At 42.3% G+C, this 17,244-nt stretch overlaps 2 protein-coding genes and 1 pseudogene across 2 annotated transcripts; all 3 read right to left on the bottom strand.

Moving 5' to 3' along the window:
• Positions 1–2,307: 2,307 nt before the first annotated feature.
• On the bottom strand, positions 2,308–3,234 carry LOC128331129 (olfactory receptor 5V1-like). Its single transcript, XM_053264482.1, has one exon. The coding sequence runs from the start codon at positions 3,232–3,234 to the stop codon at positions 2,308–2,310; it is 927 nt and encodes a 308-aa protein (XP_053120457.1).
• Positions 3,235–8,887: 5,653 nt separating this feature from the next.
• Positions 8,888–9,817, bottom strand: LOC128331127 (olfactory receptor 2D3-like; annotated as a pseudogene).
• A 5,074-nt stretch (positions 9,818–14,891) lies between these two features.
• LOC128330652 (olfactory receptor 5V1-like) lies at positions 14,892–15,821 on the bottom strand. Its single transcript, XM_053263820.1, has one exon. The coding sequence runs from the start codon at positions 15,819–15,821 to the stop codon at positions 14,892–14,894; it is 930 nt and encodes a 309-aa protein (XP_053119795.1).
• Positions 15,822–17,244: the final 1,423 nt, after the last annotated feature.

Below are 17,244 nucleotides of genomic sequence, written 5' to 3'. Positions count from 1 at the left end.
AGATATTTCGCATTAGGGGATGGAGCCGCTCTGGGAAGAGCAGAAGGTTCCAAGTTCCCTCCCTGGCATCTCCAAGATAGGGTTGAGAGAGATTCCTGCCTGCAACCTTGGAGAAGCCGCTGCCAGTCTGGGCAGACAATACTGAGCTAGATGGACCAATGGTCTGACTCAGTATATGGCAGCTTCCTACAGGTATGTTCCTATGTTCCTAACTCCCATCACCCCTGGCTATTGGCCACTGTGGTTGGGTATTATGGGAGTTGTAATCCAAAAAACCATCTGTGGGGCCTAATTTGAGCAGGCCTGCTCTAGACATTGGGCCTCTTCTCATGAGCAGTGAGAAGGGGTTGTGGGCGGGCTGTGGGGAAGGAAGGTTAAACCTACCTTGCCGAGAGACTATCATCTCTCCTTGCCTGGGCAGGCAGGTCTCCCACCCAGATGAGCAAGAGCTCTCTCAGCAGCTCTGAGGGTTAGGGTGCATTGCCCCCCCCCCCCCAGAGCTCTGACAATTATGTGAATCCTCCTACCCAAGTATGCCAGCCAGGTTTAAGGGAACACTCGCTTCCTTAACCTTGTTTTACTGAGTGGCTAAATATGCCTCTTATGATTCACAGCTCCAAAGAATTCTTAGCCAATTTGCATAAAAGTAGACCTTCACCATTTCATCACAGCCAGAAAAGCGTACTCTGTGATCAAGAGTGGGAGAGTAATCCAAGGCCCACCTGGATGGGATGACTTTCAAACGCTGAGTGAAAGTCTGGGTAGGTGCACTTCCTATTGATTCTCTTGCTCCGTCCCTCTAGTCCCTTTAACCAATTAGAAAACTCCACCATCCTCATGCTTCATTCAAGGCTGGGGGGGTGGCAAATCTGTCATGCCTAAGACAAGCTCAGGTTGGCAACAACATTTACAATAAATAATTTTTTAAGTGTCTGATTTTCAGAATGTTTGTATTGTCCTATATTGTCTTAAATTACACAAGTATAAAAAGAACATTATCCTGTTAAAGTTATATAATGCATCATGATTGCAAAAACATCAGTTATGTACTTCTAATGGTCTCATGGACCTCCTGGAGCAGCCCACCATTTTAAATCATGGGAGGAATCTCTGTAGACCAACACTACAGTATAAGTGTGGATATTTGGGTGTGTGGGGTGGAAATAGGGATTTAGTTCTATCATGGTGGGATATAAACATAAATATATCCAGGGGAACTTTTTTCCACATACAGTTCCCCTTGTGAGGAGATAATAGTGGAGACTAATGGTTGTTGGATTCCCCCCCCCCCCCGCACTGCCATATCTGCTTATTTACCAGTATTCAAGTCAGGGATATAGCGAGGTTGAAGTGTGTCCTGAGCAGTGTTCTCTCTAACAGGGATTCCCATAATCCCCAAGCACAAGCCATTGCAGCTGGGCATTCTGGGAACTGTAGTCAACATCTGGGAATACCTGTTAGAGAGAACACTGGTCCTGAGACAAGACATTAAGACTGGCGCCTGGGCCCCCTGCCTCCTCCTTCTCCCCCCTGTCCTCCTGTCTTTGCAGCAGAAGAACTATATGGACATGGAGAAAAACAAAGCATTCTTCTTGGCATGCTCTTTCTCTCATTCCACTGCTAATAATATAACTCACTTCCCACACCAATCAAAAGCCAGCAGCTTTCCAATGAGTCAGAAAGGCATCAGGGAAGAGTGAAGAGTGGACTGGTTCCTAGCTTAAGAGGCTCCCTTCAAACATAGGCCTAGGAATATTTGTTGCTGTCCTCCACACAGTGCCCTGTTCAATTATAGCTACGCCCAACTATATAAGTTGAACAGCGAAGAGGCAGGCAAACAAAGAAACAGAGGCAATACTCATCTTCAAAGAAGTGTCACTCTCCACAAACAACAGCATATCATTGCAGCCCCATTCCCCGGATGCTTCTGGAGAGGAAGTTACCAAAATTGGCAGTGGTGAATTATAAATGAGAATGGAAGGGCTGGGAAGGAAAGGGGAAAGGAGGACCAGGTGCCTTCCATGTTCAAGAGATGCTTCAGCTACCCAGATTTGCTTTAGTGATGATTTACTGATCTGATGTAAATCTACTTTACGTTATTGATGACAGGCTTTTAGGCTGACTATAATATCCCAATGATATCTATGTGCATAAACAATGGTGTAATTTAATATGTAAACATTACATGCATATGATCCTTTCCATCAATTTTGATTACATTAATTCATTTCAGACTGAATGTGTGAATATGTAATGCCGAAGGGGGGGAAATGACTATGGTTGATAAATGTATGTTGCTCACAATAATCATATTTTTCTAATCATGCTTCTCCAAGCGTTCTTCACATCTTTGTTGCGCACTGTATATATAATAGGATTTAAAAGTGGTGTTAAGACACTATATATCACTGGAATTAGCCTGGCATGATCTGAGGAATGACCACTATTTGAACTCAAGTAGGTGAAAATAGAGCTGCCGTAGTACAGAAGGACCACCGTCAGATGAGAGGAGCAGGTGGAAAAAGCCTTTTGTCTTCCTTCAGAGGAGCGTATCTTCATCACAGTTGAAATGATGCAAGTGTATGAAAGAAGGATACAAACTAATGGGGTCCAAGCTATGAATAGGCCAATAGATAGCAACAGAATTTGGTTGAGGGAAGTGTCTCCACATGACAGTTTCAGCAATGGAGGGATGTCACAGTAGAAAGCATCTATGCGGTTGTCCCCACAGAAAGGTAGCTGAAAGGCAAATGTAGTGTGCACCACAGAGTTGAGGAAGCCACCAGCCCAGCAAGCTGTGGATAGCTGGAGACAAATGTCTTTTCCAATAATCAGTGTATAGCGTAGAGGGTTGCATATGGCCACATAACGGTCAAAGGCCATCACTGCCAGAAGGAGACATTCAGTGCCCACAAAGGAAAAGAAAAAATATACCTGAAGCAAACAGCCTATGTAGGAGATACTGCATCTCTCTGAGAGAAGGTGAGCCAACATTTGGGGAATAGTGGTGGTAGTGTAGCAGATGTCAAGAAAGGAGAGGTTTCCAAGGAAGAAATACATAGGGGTTCTGAGCCTCTGGTTCACCATAGTCATTATGATGATGAAGGTATTCCATAGCACGGTGAATAGATAAGTAATGAAGAACCCACTGAAGAGCAAAAGATGCACATCCTGCAGATTCTTAAAGCCCATAATGATGAACTCAGTCAAGTGAGTTTGGTTCTGTGCTTCCATGTTTGACCCAAAACAAGAGTGGATGTTCTGTGGGGACTAATAAAGTGAAACACATGTGAATAAAGTAAAGTGTTGACTCCTGGTGACTACAGAGCCCTGTGGTTTTCTGTTCTGAAGGGACTAACAAAGTGAAATACATGTGAATACCAAGCATAATATAAAATCAGCAACATGGGAGAGATTCTGGGTCATGACCCGACCACTCAGGGGCCCATTGCACATGCGCGACAGCCCCCTAAATGGCCACTGTGATGGGGGAAAGGCCCACAATGGACCAAAGAATGCCCAAACTGGGTGATTTTTTTGCATAAGGAAGGCTGGTAGGGGCCAGGAAGGGGAATCTCCATGGAACAACCCCCGCCCCCACAGCTTCAGAGAAGCCCCCTGGAGGGGATAAGTACTAATTTTTTTACTCAAAATGGCTCGCGAACCCCCCGAAAAGCTGGGGGTTGGGGTGGTCTGGGTCAAATAAAACCGGCAGTGGTTCGGCTCAACCCCAAACCTTCAAACTGTACTGTTTGATGTCAAACTGGTTTGCACATCTCTACCTGCTACTACCACCATGTGTCATATCTGCAGAATCTGGAAGCGGGGTAGTTGTGGTTGATGAAGTCCAAAAGTGATGTTACCTTCACTCTAGTGGGTGAAGTCCAAAAGTGATGTTACCTAGTGATGTTACAACCATGGGATGGGCCAACCAGAAGGTGGGCTGTGAAATCAGAAGTGATGGCACTTTCTATTTGCACCCTACATCAGGCGTGGAAGTTGGTTCACATTTAAAATAAAAACATTTAGTCCTTCACACAAAAACCTGTGCATGTGTACATATTCCTGAATGCACACACAATGTAATGTCTGAATGCAGCTCATAAAGTGTGTAATTCTGCCCTTAGTAGCACATGCATGTGGAAATTACCTGTTATGCTAGGAGGGTGAACAAAAGCAATATCTGGAGAGGCAGGTAGGAGGACAATAAGTGACTGTGAAGCACCAAAATGTACATGCAATTTCTCGGTTTGTATTTATTGCAGTGAGTTATAGTAAGGGAATTCATTCTTCTGCAAACAGAATTTAAACTACACACTTCTTACCTTTGTTCCAGATGTTTCCAGTGTGAGTTGCAGATGTTTACAGTGTGCAGATATTGGTTGCAGATGTTTTCAGTGTAGGTCTGCAGTTCTTATATTTAGGAAATATTTTACTGAGCACTGGCTTTAGAAAATAATAATGACAACATAGGAAGCTGTCTTTTAATGAGTCAAACTACAGGACTACAGTATTGTCTACAATGATTTTTACTTAGGCAAACTATTGGTCTACAGTATTGTCTTCACTGACTGACAGTGACATGAATCTTGCCCAGTCCCACCTGGAGATGACAGGAACACAGGGAAATAGGAAGCTGCTTTATACTGAGTCAGACCATTTGTCCATGTAATCTCCAAGGCTACAGACAGGAGTCTCTTCCAGACCTACCTGGAGATGTCAGGATTTGAATCTAAGATGTTCTGAATGTAATGATTATGCTTCACTACTGAGCTACAGCCTCTTCCAGTAAGTGAAGATGATGGCTGGCTATGTTACTTGGTTCCACACTCTAGAGTTGCCACCAGATTCAAAACGAAATGTTGAAATGAATGTGGAGAGTCCTACCCAAGACATATCTGAAGGGTTTTGAGGGGAGCAAAATAAACTTCAATAAAGTTAATGACATTTCTCTAATATTTGTAACCAGGACCACAGACAAAATTAAAATAGGCTGCCAGGTGTCCTTTCTTTCTCACCAGTACTGGGTATACTGCCGGAGGCTTAGAACTATGACGAAGAAACTTTCCAATCAATGAGCCATTAAGTCATTAAGATCTGGAACTATGGTTGCCACCAACATTTCCCAATGCAACAATCCAAAGCAAATTTGGAATGATAAACATCAATGGAATTTCAAAGAAAGAATGGAAAATGTTCTGATCAAGCTAGTAAGTTTTCTTGGAGGCAGAATAGTTTCCCCACATTCAAACCCAGTTTTCAGATCACTTATTGCTGGTCAAATCAGAAATAATAACTGAACCATGATGCTTCTGATCCCTCTATTCTCTGTCAGCAGCAAATCTATGCAAACCACGGAATGTGACTAGTGTATCCAAAAGATCAATGTAATTTCAACAGCAAACTGGAAGATGGTGCCATTCTTGGTTCATATTAAAGCAATACATTATCAACAAAGCTGCTAATTAGTATTATCCATCTGAATATGCTGCACAGCAATCCAATCCACTGCGACAGAACCAATGTCACCTTCTGCTTTTGTTGACTGTGGGAAAAGGCTTGTGTTTTCAACCCAGAAGGACTAGTTACTTGTGGGGTAATCATTGTGTATAATTATAGCATCAGCACATGGGGACATTCTACCCAAGAGAGTTTTATCCCTGTTTTGCAACAAAGAGCAGCAAACTTTCTGATCTATAACAACAAGAATACTTTAAAATAGTGAATATTGAAAGCAAATTTCATCGGGTGGGGGTATTTATTTTTTATTATGGAACAGACAGATTGAAACAAATCCTTAATAACCTGACCAGATGGAATACCAGGTGTATCCATCTCTGACCCTGATTCATGTGTGGAGACCAAGTCAGCATGAATGTGAGCAATTTTATCTGAAATATGATTTTCAAATTAGGACATAAGAACAGCCCTGCTGCATCAGGCACAAGGCCCTTCTAGTCCAGCATCCTTTTCACACTGTGGCCCACCAGATGCCTCTGGGGAGCCCACAGGCAAGAAGTATGTGCATGCCCTCTCTCCTGTTGTCCCCCTGCAACTGGTATTGAGAGACATCGTGCCTCTGAGGCTGGAGATGGCCCACAGCCATCAGACTAGTAGCCACTGATAGTCCTGTCCTCCTTGAATTTATCTAAGCCCCATTTAATGTCATCCAAGCTGGTGGCCATCACCACATTCCATAGCAAGGAATTCCATAGATTAATTGTGTGCTGTGTGAAAAAGTACTTCTGCTTGTCGGTCCTAAATTCCCCAACCTTCAGTTTCATGGGGTGACCCCTGGTACTAGTGTTGTGAGAGGGAGAAAAATTTCTCTCTGTCCACTCTCCACTCCATGCATAATTTTATACACTTTGATCATGTCTCCCCTTAGTCGCCTCTTTTCCAAGTAAACAGCCCCAGATGCTGTAGCCTAGCCTCGTAAGGAAGGTGCTCTAGGTCTCTGATCATTTTGGTTTCCCTCTTCACAGGTGACAGGGGACCACTGGTCACAGGGGACAACTGATAGCTCTAATGTACACTTCTTAGGACCAGGAGTTGAACCAAGCCCTTTACTACCCTAAAAAGTTCTGCTGTACAATACTGAGTGAAGCATCCTTTCTTTGCTTCTAGAAGCCTTTTGCAGCAAAGCGGAAGAAGGGGCGGCAGGGAGATATCCTGCTGCTCCGTTTACTCAAGAAAGTATGTGCATGCGCGCGCACACACGCACACACACACACACAAGGCTTCTTAAAGCCTTTTGCACTGCACACCAAGCGGGGGGGGGTGTGTGGCAAGGAGGTATCCGGCCGCCCCATTACTAAAAGAATTGCTGCAGCAGAGCACCGGAGAAGGGGCGCTCAAAAAAATAGTAAGAGAAATTATTCCATGAAATACGGGCACTGGAGGGGGGTAAGCGGCGGGAGGGGTAAGTAAACCCTCCCACGCCTTTAAGAGGAACCCCCACCCTAGTGCCGGACCGTAACTCTGCGGTTCCATGCACACCCCTAGTCAAAACTTAAAGAATATGTAGCTAGAGTAAGCAACATGTTCAGAAGAAAAGCTAAGGCTCTGCACACTGAAAATGGTGGGGAATACTGTAGACTGGGAAGGATATTGAGCAATACTTAAAAGAACAAGAAATTCAACATGAGAGAACAATACCTTGTACTCCAGAGAAAAACAGACTGACAGAGAGCAAGAACAGAACTTGGATTGAAATATCTAGAAGTATGCTTCTTGACTCAGGTCTGGAAAACCAATACTGGGGAGAAGCTGTAATGATTGCAAATTATTTACAGAACAGACTATGAACTCGAACTAAAGGAGTAACACCCTTTGAACTGTGTAATGAGACAAAACCTAACATAAAGCATATGTATATATTCCTGAAGAACTAAGAATAAAATTAGATTGCAGAAGTGAAGAAGGAATATTCACAGGTTATGCACTGAATAGCAAAACCTACAGAATACTTGATCCAGTCACAGAGACTGTTAAACTATGTAGTGTTCCATATTTTGATGAGAAGCAAAAGTCAAATGCCAATGTGATGTCTGATTGTGTGTGAAAATATATGTTGTCTACTGAGGTATGGCCAGTTCCTCAACAGAGGAGCAGTGAGATTTGTTGCTAATTCTTCCAAGACTGCTTGCCCAGGTGACCCACAAAGAAAACAGTCAGACCCAAACCTTAAAATGCAAACACATAAATTTATGCATTAATATTCTTATCAGGCTCAAGGAAAATAATGACTGCATACTGTATGCTGTGCTTAATTTCAGACACTAGCATCCAACAGTGATGCTAGTGAATGGTGACAAAACTCCACAGGACAACTATCACAGCACCATGGAGCCTTGCTTGGCCTTAGATAAGAGGCTGTCCAGTCTAGTGTAGAAAGCCATTTGTCTTGGGAACAGAGCATAGGTGGAAGCGACAACCTCTCACCTGCAGAGCACCACACATATTTGATTGATTGATTGCAGATTAAAATTACTATGAATAAAACTTTAAAACTTTAAAACATATGTGGAGGTAACTGGGGTACATTCATAGACAACCTGATTCTAGATCACAGTTCCATATGTAAGAGAGAAGCTCCCTCTCTCCAATCTATTGAAAGTTAGCCCTGTTCTTCAACAAAATCTGATTGTTTATTTACTGACTCAAGTATCAGTGCAGTCAGATTCTTTTAAGCAGGATTTTAATGTTCTTCTCCCCAGGTACTCATTCAGAAGTCAGCTTCCTGTACTAGGAGTGTGCAGAACCAGTTCAAATTTGAATTGGCCTGGTTTGACCAGTTCGAGCTTGAACTGGACTGACACTTCCCCCCCCACACACACACAAATGGGGCAGGTCTGAGTTTGAATCAACCCAAGGCTGATTTGGATCGAACTGGTTGAGGGGCTATGCTTGTAAAAGGGAATCCGGTGAGGATTTTCCTTTACAAGCAAAGGAGATTCCAGCTTCGAAAGTGGTTTAGAAATAGTGGCTGCCTCCAGTAAGATGCCCTCTCGCTCGCCCTATGATCCCCTTTAGGGGTAGGAATCTACTTTCCTTGGAAAAGGGAATCCTCATCAGGTTTCCCTTTACAAGCATAGCCCCTCAGACCAGACTGAACCGGTCTGAACCATTTCAATCTGGTTTGATCACACAAACCAAACCACCGCCAGTCTAACAAACTGGTTCAAATTCAGTTCAAATTTGAACTGAACTGCTGAGAACAGTTCCATGTACACCCCTATCCTGTAGTCTACAAGAGAAGTTCAGGAAGTGAAAACCTTTAATTCACAGGACCATTATAGCTTCAGGATGATTTACACACTACATGGTAGTGAACTTATAATGACTGAATATGATCCTCATTTCCAAACTCTCATGGAGATAAGACTCAACTGACCTTCCCCATTATTTTGATTAAAGCTCCCTTAACATCCTTGTTCCTTAGACTATATATGATGATTTCAGCATGGGGGAGACAAGAGCATAGAAGACTGAGGCTTTCTTCTCCTGGTCTCCAGCACGGTCTGATCGAGGCTGCAAATATGTGAAACTTATGGTGCTGTAGAAAAGTGTTACAACAGTGAGATGTGTGGCACAGGTGGAGAAAGCCCGTTGCTGCCCCTCAGTTGAGTGCATGCTGAACACCACCTGGGCAATGTGGATGTAGGAAACCACTATGAAGGTGAAAAGCAGCATCAGGACTATCATACTAAGGACAAAAATGAGAGCTTTCACCATGTATGTGTTCATGCAGGCCAACTTAAGCACAGCTGGCTCCTCACAAAAGAAATGATTGATCCAATTAGGTCCACAGAAGGGGAAGTTTATGGTGGTGATGGCCAATGTTGCTGCACTGAGGAAGACTCCAGCCCAGCAGGCTGCAGCCAACTGCATACACACCAACATTCTCATAATAGTTGGGTATCGCAGGGGGTGACATATGGCCACATAATGATCATATGACATGAGAGCCAGGATGAAACACTCAGTCATCCCACAGGACAAGGTCAGGTTGAGTTGGGTCATGCATCTTTTGAAAGAGATGGTCCTTGTCCCAGAGACCATGTGAGCAAACATTTGTGGGATAGTGATTACTGTGAAAAATATGTCCAACAAAGAGAGGTTACTCATGAAAAAAATACATAGCTGTTTGGAGGCGAGAGTCAACCGAGACCAGGAAGATGATGAGGCTATTTCCAAGAATGGTGATGAGAAATGTGGCCAGGCACAGCATCAAGAGGAGATGCTGCACTGTGGGGTGACTACTGAAACCAAGAAGAATGAACTCATTCACTGGTGTCTTGTTTTGATCCCACATTTTGCTCATCAGACTCCATCTGCAATAATAAGAGTAACCATGACAGCAGAAAGCTTTGATTTCAATAACACGTTCAAAACCCAATTGACATCATACAGCACTGTTCTAATTGGGAGGTCAAGGACTGCTCAAAAGAATCACTCAAAGAATGATGAGATGATGATGAAAAGATCACTCAAAGAATGATGAGTCCCGCAATGTAAAACAGGCAAGGTGGGTCACCGTGGAACTCTAAATCACCCAACAGTGGCGCTTTCAAAGAGGGCATTAGCAGTACTCTTTGCATGATTGCACATTGTTTCCATTATTCCTAATGCACTATTACTGCCTTCTTTTGCCACACTGCTGGCCAGGGATTTAAAGCAACATGGGCAGTTCTGCACTGTCCACATTAAAGTGCAGGACATGTCAGCCATTCACTCTTTGTTGTTTTCTGTGAAAAGGCTATTGTTTTTGCTGCTATGGACTAACATAGCTACCCCTCAAATATATCAGACCCACTTTGTCCTCTCAACCAACTCCCTTTCCTTCCAAGCGTCTCCCTCTTTTGCTCTCACTCCATTTATTCCTTAATTTCTCAGTTACATATGGTGGCTGCTGAGATCCTAATCTTGGCTGCTATGCTTCCTTATGGTACTGTGTGCTCATATCTACAGTATTCCAATCTGCCATGGGACTAGTGAAGCTCTCTTTGTTGACAAATCTTTCAGAATTTTGTTCTGATTGGACAGTAAAAGGTAAAGTTGTGCTGTCGAGTCAGTGTTGACTCCTGGCGACCACAGAGCCATGTGGTTTTCTTTGGTAGAATACAGGAGGGGTTTCCCATAGTCTGGGAAACATAGCAACGGGGATTCAAACCACCAACCTTTTGCTCCCTAGGCAAGTTACTTTCCCACCAGGATTTCACAATGGAAGCAGCAGAATGTCATGCATGAATATGAATATGACAAATACAACAAAGGTTCCCAAAGCAGTTTACATAGAGATAGATACATAGATAAATCTGTCTGTCTGTCTATCTATCTATCTATCTATCTATCTATCTATCTATCTATCTATCTATCTATTTAAAATGGCTCCTTGTCCCCAAAGGGATCACAATCTAAAAAAGAAACATAAGATAGACATGAGCAACAGCTGCTGGAGGGATGTTGCATTGGGATGGATAGGGCCAATTGCTCTACACTTTGGTTTTGAAATATCTGTGAAATATACCAAAAGCTAAGGTATAATTTTATGGTTTTCTGATCTAAATCAATTAGGATTTTTTAAAACCTGTTTTCATGACAATTCACACATGCTTTTAAAAAAAACCCCACATGAACTCTCCCTTCCAAATGTAGCCATCAAGTGACATTCTGCACAGCAAAATGTTGGCAGTTCTGTACCCACCCGTGCAAGTGTCATCCAATCATCCAATGCTGCTGCTGCAAAACAGAGCAGTATCAATACCACTGGCTCATGACTGCATATTGGAAGCAGTGTGCAATGTGTGATTGCACAAGAGCTCAGCAGGACTCGTACTACCCTCTCTTATGCAACAGTATTGTCAGATGATTTAGAGCCCTACACTGGCACAGGGGGTTCAGAAGTGCCTACATTTCGCTGAACAGGTCGTCAGCCAGCACGGCATGTGTGTGGGTATTTTGGCCATTCCTGTGAGCGGCATCATGTGTGAATGAGTTATAAGGATTTTCCTCAAGTAGGATAGTTTCAAAAACAGGCTTGCTTGCTTGCTTGCTTGCTTGCTTGCTTGCTTGCTTGCTTGCTTATTTATTTATTTATTTATTTATTTATTTATTTATTTATTTGATTTATTTGATTTCTATACCGCCCTTCCAAAAATGGCTCAGGGCGGTTTACACTGAGAAATAACAAATAAATAAGATGGATCCCTGTCCCCAAGGGGCTCACAATCTAAAAGGTGTTTGTGAACACTTTGCCTCAGTTCTCATTTCCTTTGAGTGCATTTGCATCTTTTCCTCTGTTTTATTCCTATGCACTTATGTGTCAATAAATACAACTAACCAGCAATTTGGAAATGGTTGTACATAAGACTGCATAAGATTTTTTGTTGTTGTTTAGTGTGTCATGTTTAAAAATTCATATATGCACTCCTGTACAGTGGGGATGCGGACGTTGGTTTCAGGCACCCATTGTCCGAAGGTTTTTCATAATGATGAAAGCATCCTGTCATCAGTTGCATCAATGTTTTTGGTGAGAGAAAGACCTCAACAAGAAACTTCCAATGAAAACAGTGTGTACCAGGCACACTATTGGAGGAGAGTGAATTGCATTAGGGGCAAGCTACATGCCCATCAAGTTTCCCCATTGCTTAATGGCAGCACAATCATACTTGTGCCATTTGCCACATTCATTGTGTGCATAATAATAATGTTTACAATTTTAATCATTAAGGACTTCCAGTTTTACACAGTAACATCACCCTGCCTTGCAGGTGAGCAGCTGGTAATCTAACAGGATCAAGTAGAGAAATGTGTACAGCCTTTGTTATCCACTTCATTGGTGGGGTAATACTGTAGATGGTAACACTACTGAAAAGGAACCTTGCCCTGATTTCTGGAAATCACCCCTTACACATATTCATGCATCTGTTTGTATGGCAAGGATGCCATGTACTTTGACTAAACAAATCCACCATTAGATATTTTCCTGCTGCTTCCATAAAAGCCATTCCAGCTCCGACGTGGTTCCTATAGCAAATCCCTTATGCATGAATGCAACATGGGCAGCAGCAACCATAGCACACTCTCCTGAAACTTCTGACCTATAAACGTGTGAAATACATTTAAAAATAAATGTACAATGAAGAAGCCAGAATGGAGAACAAATGGTTAAGCATAACTGGATGACTCTTCAGAGATGACTCAGCAGCTTCAGAAGAATCTGGAATCAAAATAGTCTACATTGGGAAATAATAGGTTAAAATATACCTTCATATCTAAACTGGCACCTTACTTTCCCCAAAGCACTCAAGACAAGCTAAACCGCTTGAGTTCTAACCTTGTTAACGTTTACATTCCATAGGGACAGGCAGCTTTGAGATGCAATTAATCTGAATCTGAACGTTTGTATACTTGCAGCCTGTAAAATAGAACCTTTTGTCAGTGTTAAAGTTGTCATGTCAACTTCAGGGGCATATTTCTAGGTGGCACAGAGAACTTCAGACAGGAGGGGAGATCAGCAAAAATCTCTCCCATGCAAGTGTTCGTGAAGCAGTAGCACGGAATGCAGATGCTGCTCACATTCTCTCATTGCTGCACATGCACACAAAATTAATGTGGCTATTGGCCATTTGCATTTCATTCATTCATCACATTTATATACTGCCTAATATGTGTCTGACACCTAATGGCGCAGTGGGGAAGTAACTTGCTTAGGGAACAAGAGGTTGATGGTTTGAATCCTTGCTGGTATGTTTCCCAGACTGTGGGAAACACCTATATCAGTCAGCAGAGATATAGGGAGATGCAGAAAGGCATCATCTCATACTGCACGGGAGAAGGCAATGGTCAACCCCTCCTGTATTCTACCAAAGACAACCACAGGGCTCCATGGTCGCCAAGAGTCTACACTGACTCAATGGCACACTTTACCTTTACCTAATATGTGTATCTCTAGGTGGTATACACAATATAAAACAAATATAAAACATAGTAAAACAATTAAAACAATTGCACAAAATAAAAAGTCAAAATGTCTCTAGTCTCAAGTCTTCTATTGTCACGGTCTCAGACCAGCACCAAAAGTTACAATGATTTCATAGGTTAAAAAAAATTAAACACTTTAAAATTAATTTCACGTAAAAGCCTGAGAAAACAGGTGTTTCTTGAGGGTCTTCCTAAAATCAGTCAGAGATGGAGATGCTCTTATTTGGACAGGGAGCATACTCAAAGCCCTGGAGCAGTCACAGAGAAGGCCCGGTCCCGAGGCACCACCAAACAAGCCAGTGGCAACCATGACCAGACTTCCCTTTATTTATTTTTATTTATTTTATTTGTTTATTACAGTTGGAAAAGACCAACTGTTTATTATTTATTTGTTTATTACAGTAGGAAAAGACCAACATCTTAAAAGAGATCTTGTTTGATATTTTCAAATCCCACTTGTCCCCCTTCTACATTCTCCAACTTCTGAAAGAGTCTAATATTTTAGAAACTTTTAAACTGACCATCTTTTATTTGCTTGATAGAATGCTACTTGTTAAGGTTGTTTGGTTGATATTTTCTCTGGTGGCTAATAGTTGGGGATGTTTCCTTAATGAGCAATGGCCATCCAAATAGATGAGATCAGTTTCTGGTTGGAGCAGGAAAAACAAAAAAAGAAGCACTTTAAATTTGGTAACACCAAGAGTTAGAGTTAAGAGTTAGAGAAAGAGACTCACGCAGAGTGCAGGGTATTTATATGGAGTTGGCTCAATTAGAAGCATCCATGGAGGTTGTGGATAGTCCATTCTGTTGATTTTAGGGAAAATATTGCAGCAGGTTATACTGCGTGCCTTCAGAGTGTACTTGCTTCCAATATGCTCAACCATTTTACTTCTATTTCCATCTTTGGGGCATATATGCTGAATTGCATTTGCTGGGCATCTCATGTAGTAGACAAGTTTACTAAATGTGAAGGTTTCCCCTTATGGATGCACTGATCACCAGCCAGTAAAGAATGATTTCAAAATTCCATCAAGAAAATAAAATAGTTTCAGAATAACTTTTACATCACTGATCTGGAACTGGTGGACTTAAAGCATCTGAAGAGGGATGGTACTCAGACTTTATTAATGATAGACTTTTGATGAATAGTTTTTACCTGATGCTTTTTGAGTCATGAAAACGTCTCCCTTAACAACTTGGTAGTATTCCAACAATTAGCTGTGCATCTGACATCTCTCCTAATACACAAATTTCACTCGGTTTTAACAAAAGTGTAAGAAATTGGAAAATGCTTAAGAGAAAAAATAGAATGGCAGTTCTCACATGATGAACATGAATTTACGAAACAAGTCCAAGAATAAAAGACATTTATATGCAGAAGAAGAATGACAGTAATTACATTTTTAAAATAATTTCCCCATCATATTTTGCCATGCTTTCTTCACATCTTTGTTCCGCAAGGTATATATTATAGGGTTTAACAAAGGGGTCAAGATACTGTACAGCAATGGGATGAGCTTTTCATTAACTGATGAATTAGAAGAAACAGGTCTTAAGTAGGTAAAGATGGCACTACCATAGTATAGAAGGACCACAGTGAGATGAGAGGAGCAAGTTGAGAATGCCTTCTGTCTCCCTTCTGATGAACGTATCTTCAAAACAGTTGAAATTATGTAGGTGTAAGATAAAAGAATGCTCACAAAAGGTGTCCACGCCATAAATAAGCCAATATAAAGCAAGAGCATTTGATTGAGGGAGATGTCCCCACATGATAACTTTAGCAGCGGTGGAATATCACAATAGAAAGCATCTATGTTGTTTTCCCCACAGAAAGGAAGCTGGAAGGCATAGACTGTGTGCACGGCAGAGTTGAGGAAGCCACCAGCCCAACAAGCTGTGGCTAGCTGGAGGCAAATATTTTTGCCAATAATTATTGTGTACCGCAAAGGGTTGCATATGGCAACATAGCGATCAAAAGCCATCACTGCCAAAAGGAGGCATTCTGTTCCCAAAAAGGAGAAGAAAAAGTACAGCTGAAACACACAGCCCATGTAGGAGATGCTACTTCTCTCAGCCAGAAGGTGATCCAGCATCTGAGGGATTGTGGTGGTTGTGTAGCAGATGTCAAGAAAGGAGAGGTTCCCAAGGAAGAAATACATGGGGGTGCTGAGCCTCTGGTCCACCACAGCCAATATGATGATGACAGTATTCCACAGAACAGTAAAAAGATAGATTATCAAGAATGCCACAAAGAGTAAAAGATGGATGTCTTCCAGATGTGAAAAACCCAGAAGAATGAACTCAGTCAACTCAGTCTCATTTTGCATTTCCATGCCTTGATCAATGAGGTGATGACATTCTGTATAGAAAAAAATAGTGGATGAAAGGTTGTGCCATTAAACTGTATTGAGAATAGGATTATATATAGATCTTTCCTGATTTATGTCAGATTCTGAAATCTGACTCTTCAGTTTGCCAGCATCCATTCTATGCTGTGTAGTAATTGTGGCATTTATTTTCTTATATATATTAGGATCCCTTTGGGATTTTCCTCTCGGGATTTTTTTTTTAAATCATCTTCAGTAAACAAGGAATACAGTGGCAAGAAGTGGTATCACTATCTCACTGATTCTACTCAAATGTTAATGTCCAAATCCATAGGCCAAGCCAGAATTATGGATTGGCCAGAAGTGGTAGAACAACCCAGGTGCCCAGAGACACCTGGCTTGCTGAAGAAAGCGGGACTGAGGGTTCCTCTTCTCTCATTTCCGTTTCTATGTAGGGACTTGGTTAGATCCACTACCTTTTTTTCATCCTCACTGAAGAAAGAACTCCCAAGCGAGTTACTAGGCAGGTTTGAGCCTTGGCATCTCTCAGTGAAGTACAACCTGGGAAAAAGGGAGAAGCAGAGACCAAAGCACCATAGCGAGGAAAGGCTCTCCATTTTCACTAGCACTCAGCTATCCAGCTCTTCCCCCTTGTGAACTGGCTCCTAGAAAATCTGCCTGCAGACTCCATTTTACAAAAATGTTTGGACTCCTGGGATTCATCCAGAGGAAGCTGGTGATAAGCTGGGAGCTGTTGGTAGTTGTTGATAAGCTGTTGAGCCAGCGTGGTGTAGTGGTTAGAGTGCTGGACTAGGACCAGGGAGACCCAAGTTCAAATACCCATTTAGCCATGATTATAGCTGGGTGACTCTGAGCCAGTCACTTCTCTCTCAGCCAAACCTACTTCCCAGGGTTGTTGTGAGGAGAAACTAAAGTATGTAGTGCACCACTCAGGGCTCCTTGGAGGAAGAGCGGGATATAAATGCAAAATCATCATCAACATCATCATCCTCAGTGAGGCACTACCTTGGCGTGGTTGTGGGGCTTGTGTACTCTGAGGAAGGTGAGAGCTATACCAGAGGTCCAACCATACTGGACAGGTCTCACCAGAGGAGCCAGACAAAGAGTGCCTCTCCCATCAACAATATGGTGAGACGTAACTTTAATAAATCTATACCAGATCGGTCGTCGCCCGGGTCAACAAGGACCGCGCCAGGTGCTGGAGTCCCTGGACATCTGGTGGCAAGTGGGCAACAGGACTCAGGATCTTCAGTTGAGCAACCAGGGCTGAAGACAGCAAAGTTACTGGAAGAAACGTCGCTTAAACGAAAAAAATATATGAAAAATGCCAACAAGGAAATAATGATCTGCTATTAGAAGTCTAGTCCAACTAGAAGAGGTTATTTAAAAAGAATGTACCAAATTTGGA

The sequence above is a fragment of the Hemicordylus capensis genome, chromosome 6 (genome assembly GCF_027244095.1).
Source record: "Hemicordylus capensis ecotype Gifberg chromosome 6, rHemCap1.1.pri, whole genome shotgun sequence".
Lineage (NCBI taxonomy): Eukaryota > Metazoa > Chordata > Lepidosauria > Squamata > Cordylidae > Hemicordylus > Hemicordylus capensis.
The sequence above is the reverse complement of the archived record's forward strand: the minus strand, read 5'-3'. Positions and strand labels throughout refer to the sequence as shown.

Bases quoted from the DNA above. Each gene is read 5' to 3' on its own strand.
- LOC128331129 (XM_053264482.1), bottom strand. From the start codon at position 3,234: ATGGAAGCACAGAACCAAACTCACTTGACTGAGTTCATCATTATGGGC.
- LOC128330652 (XM_053263820.1), bottom strand. From the start codon at position 15,821: ATGGAAATGCAAAATGAGACTGAGTTGACTGAGTTCATTCTTCTGGGT.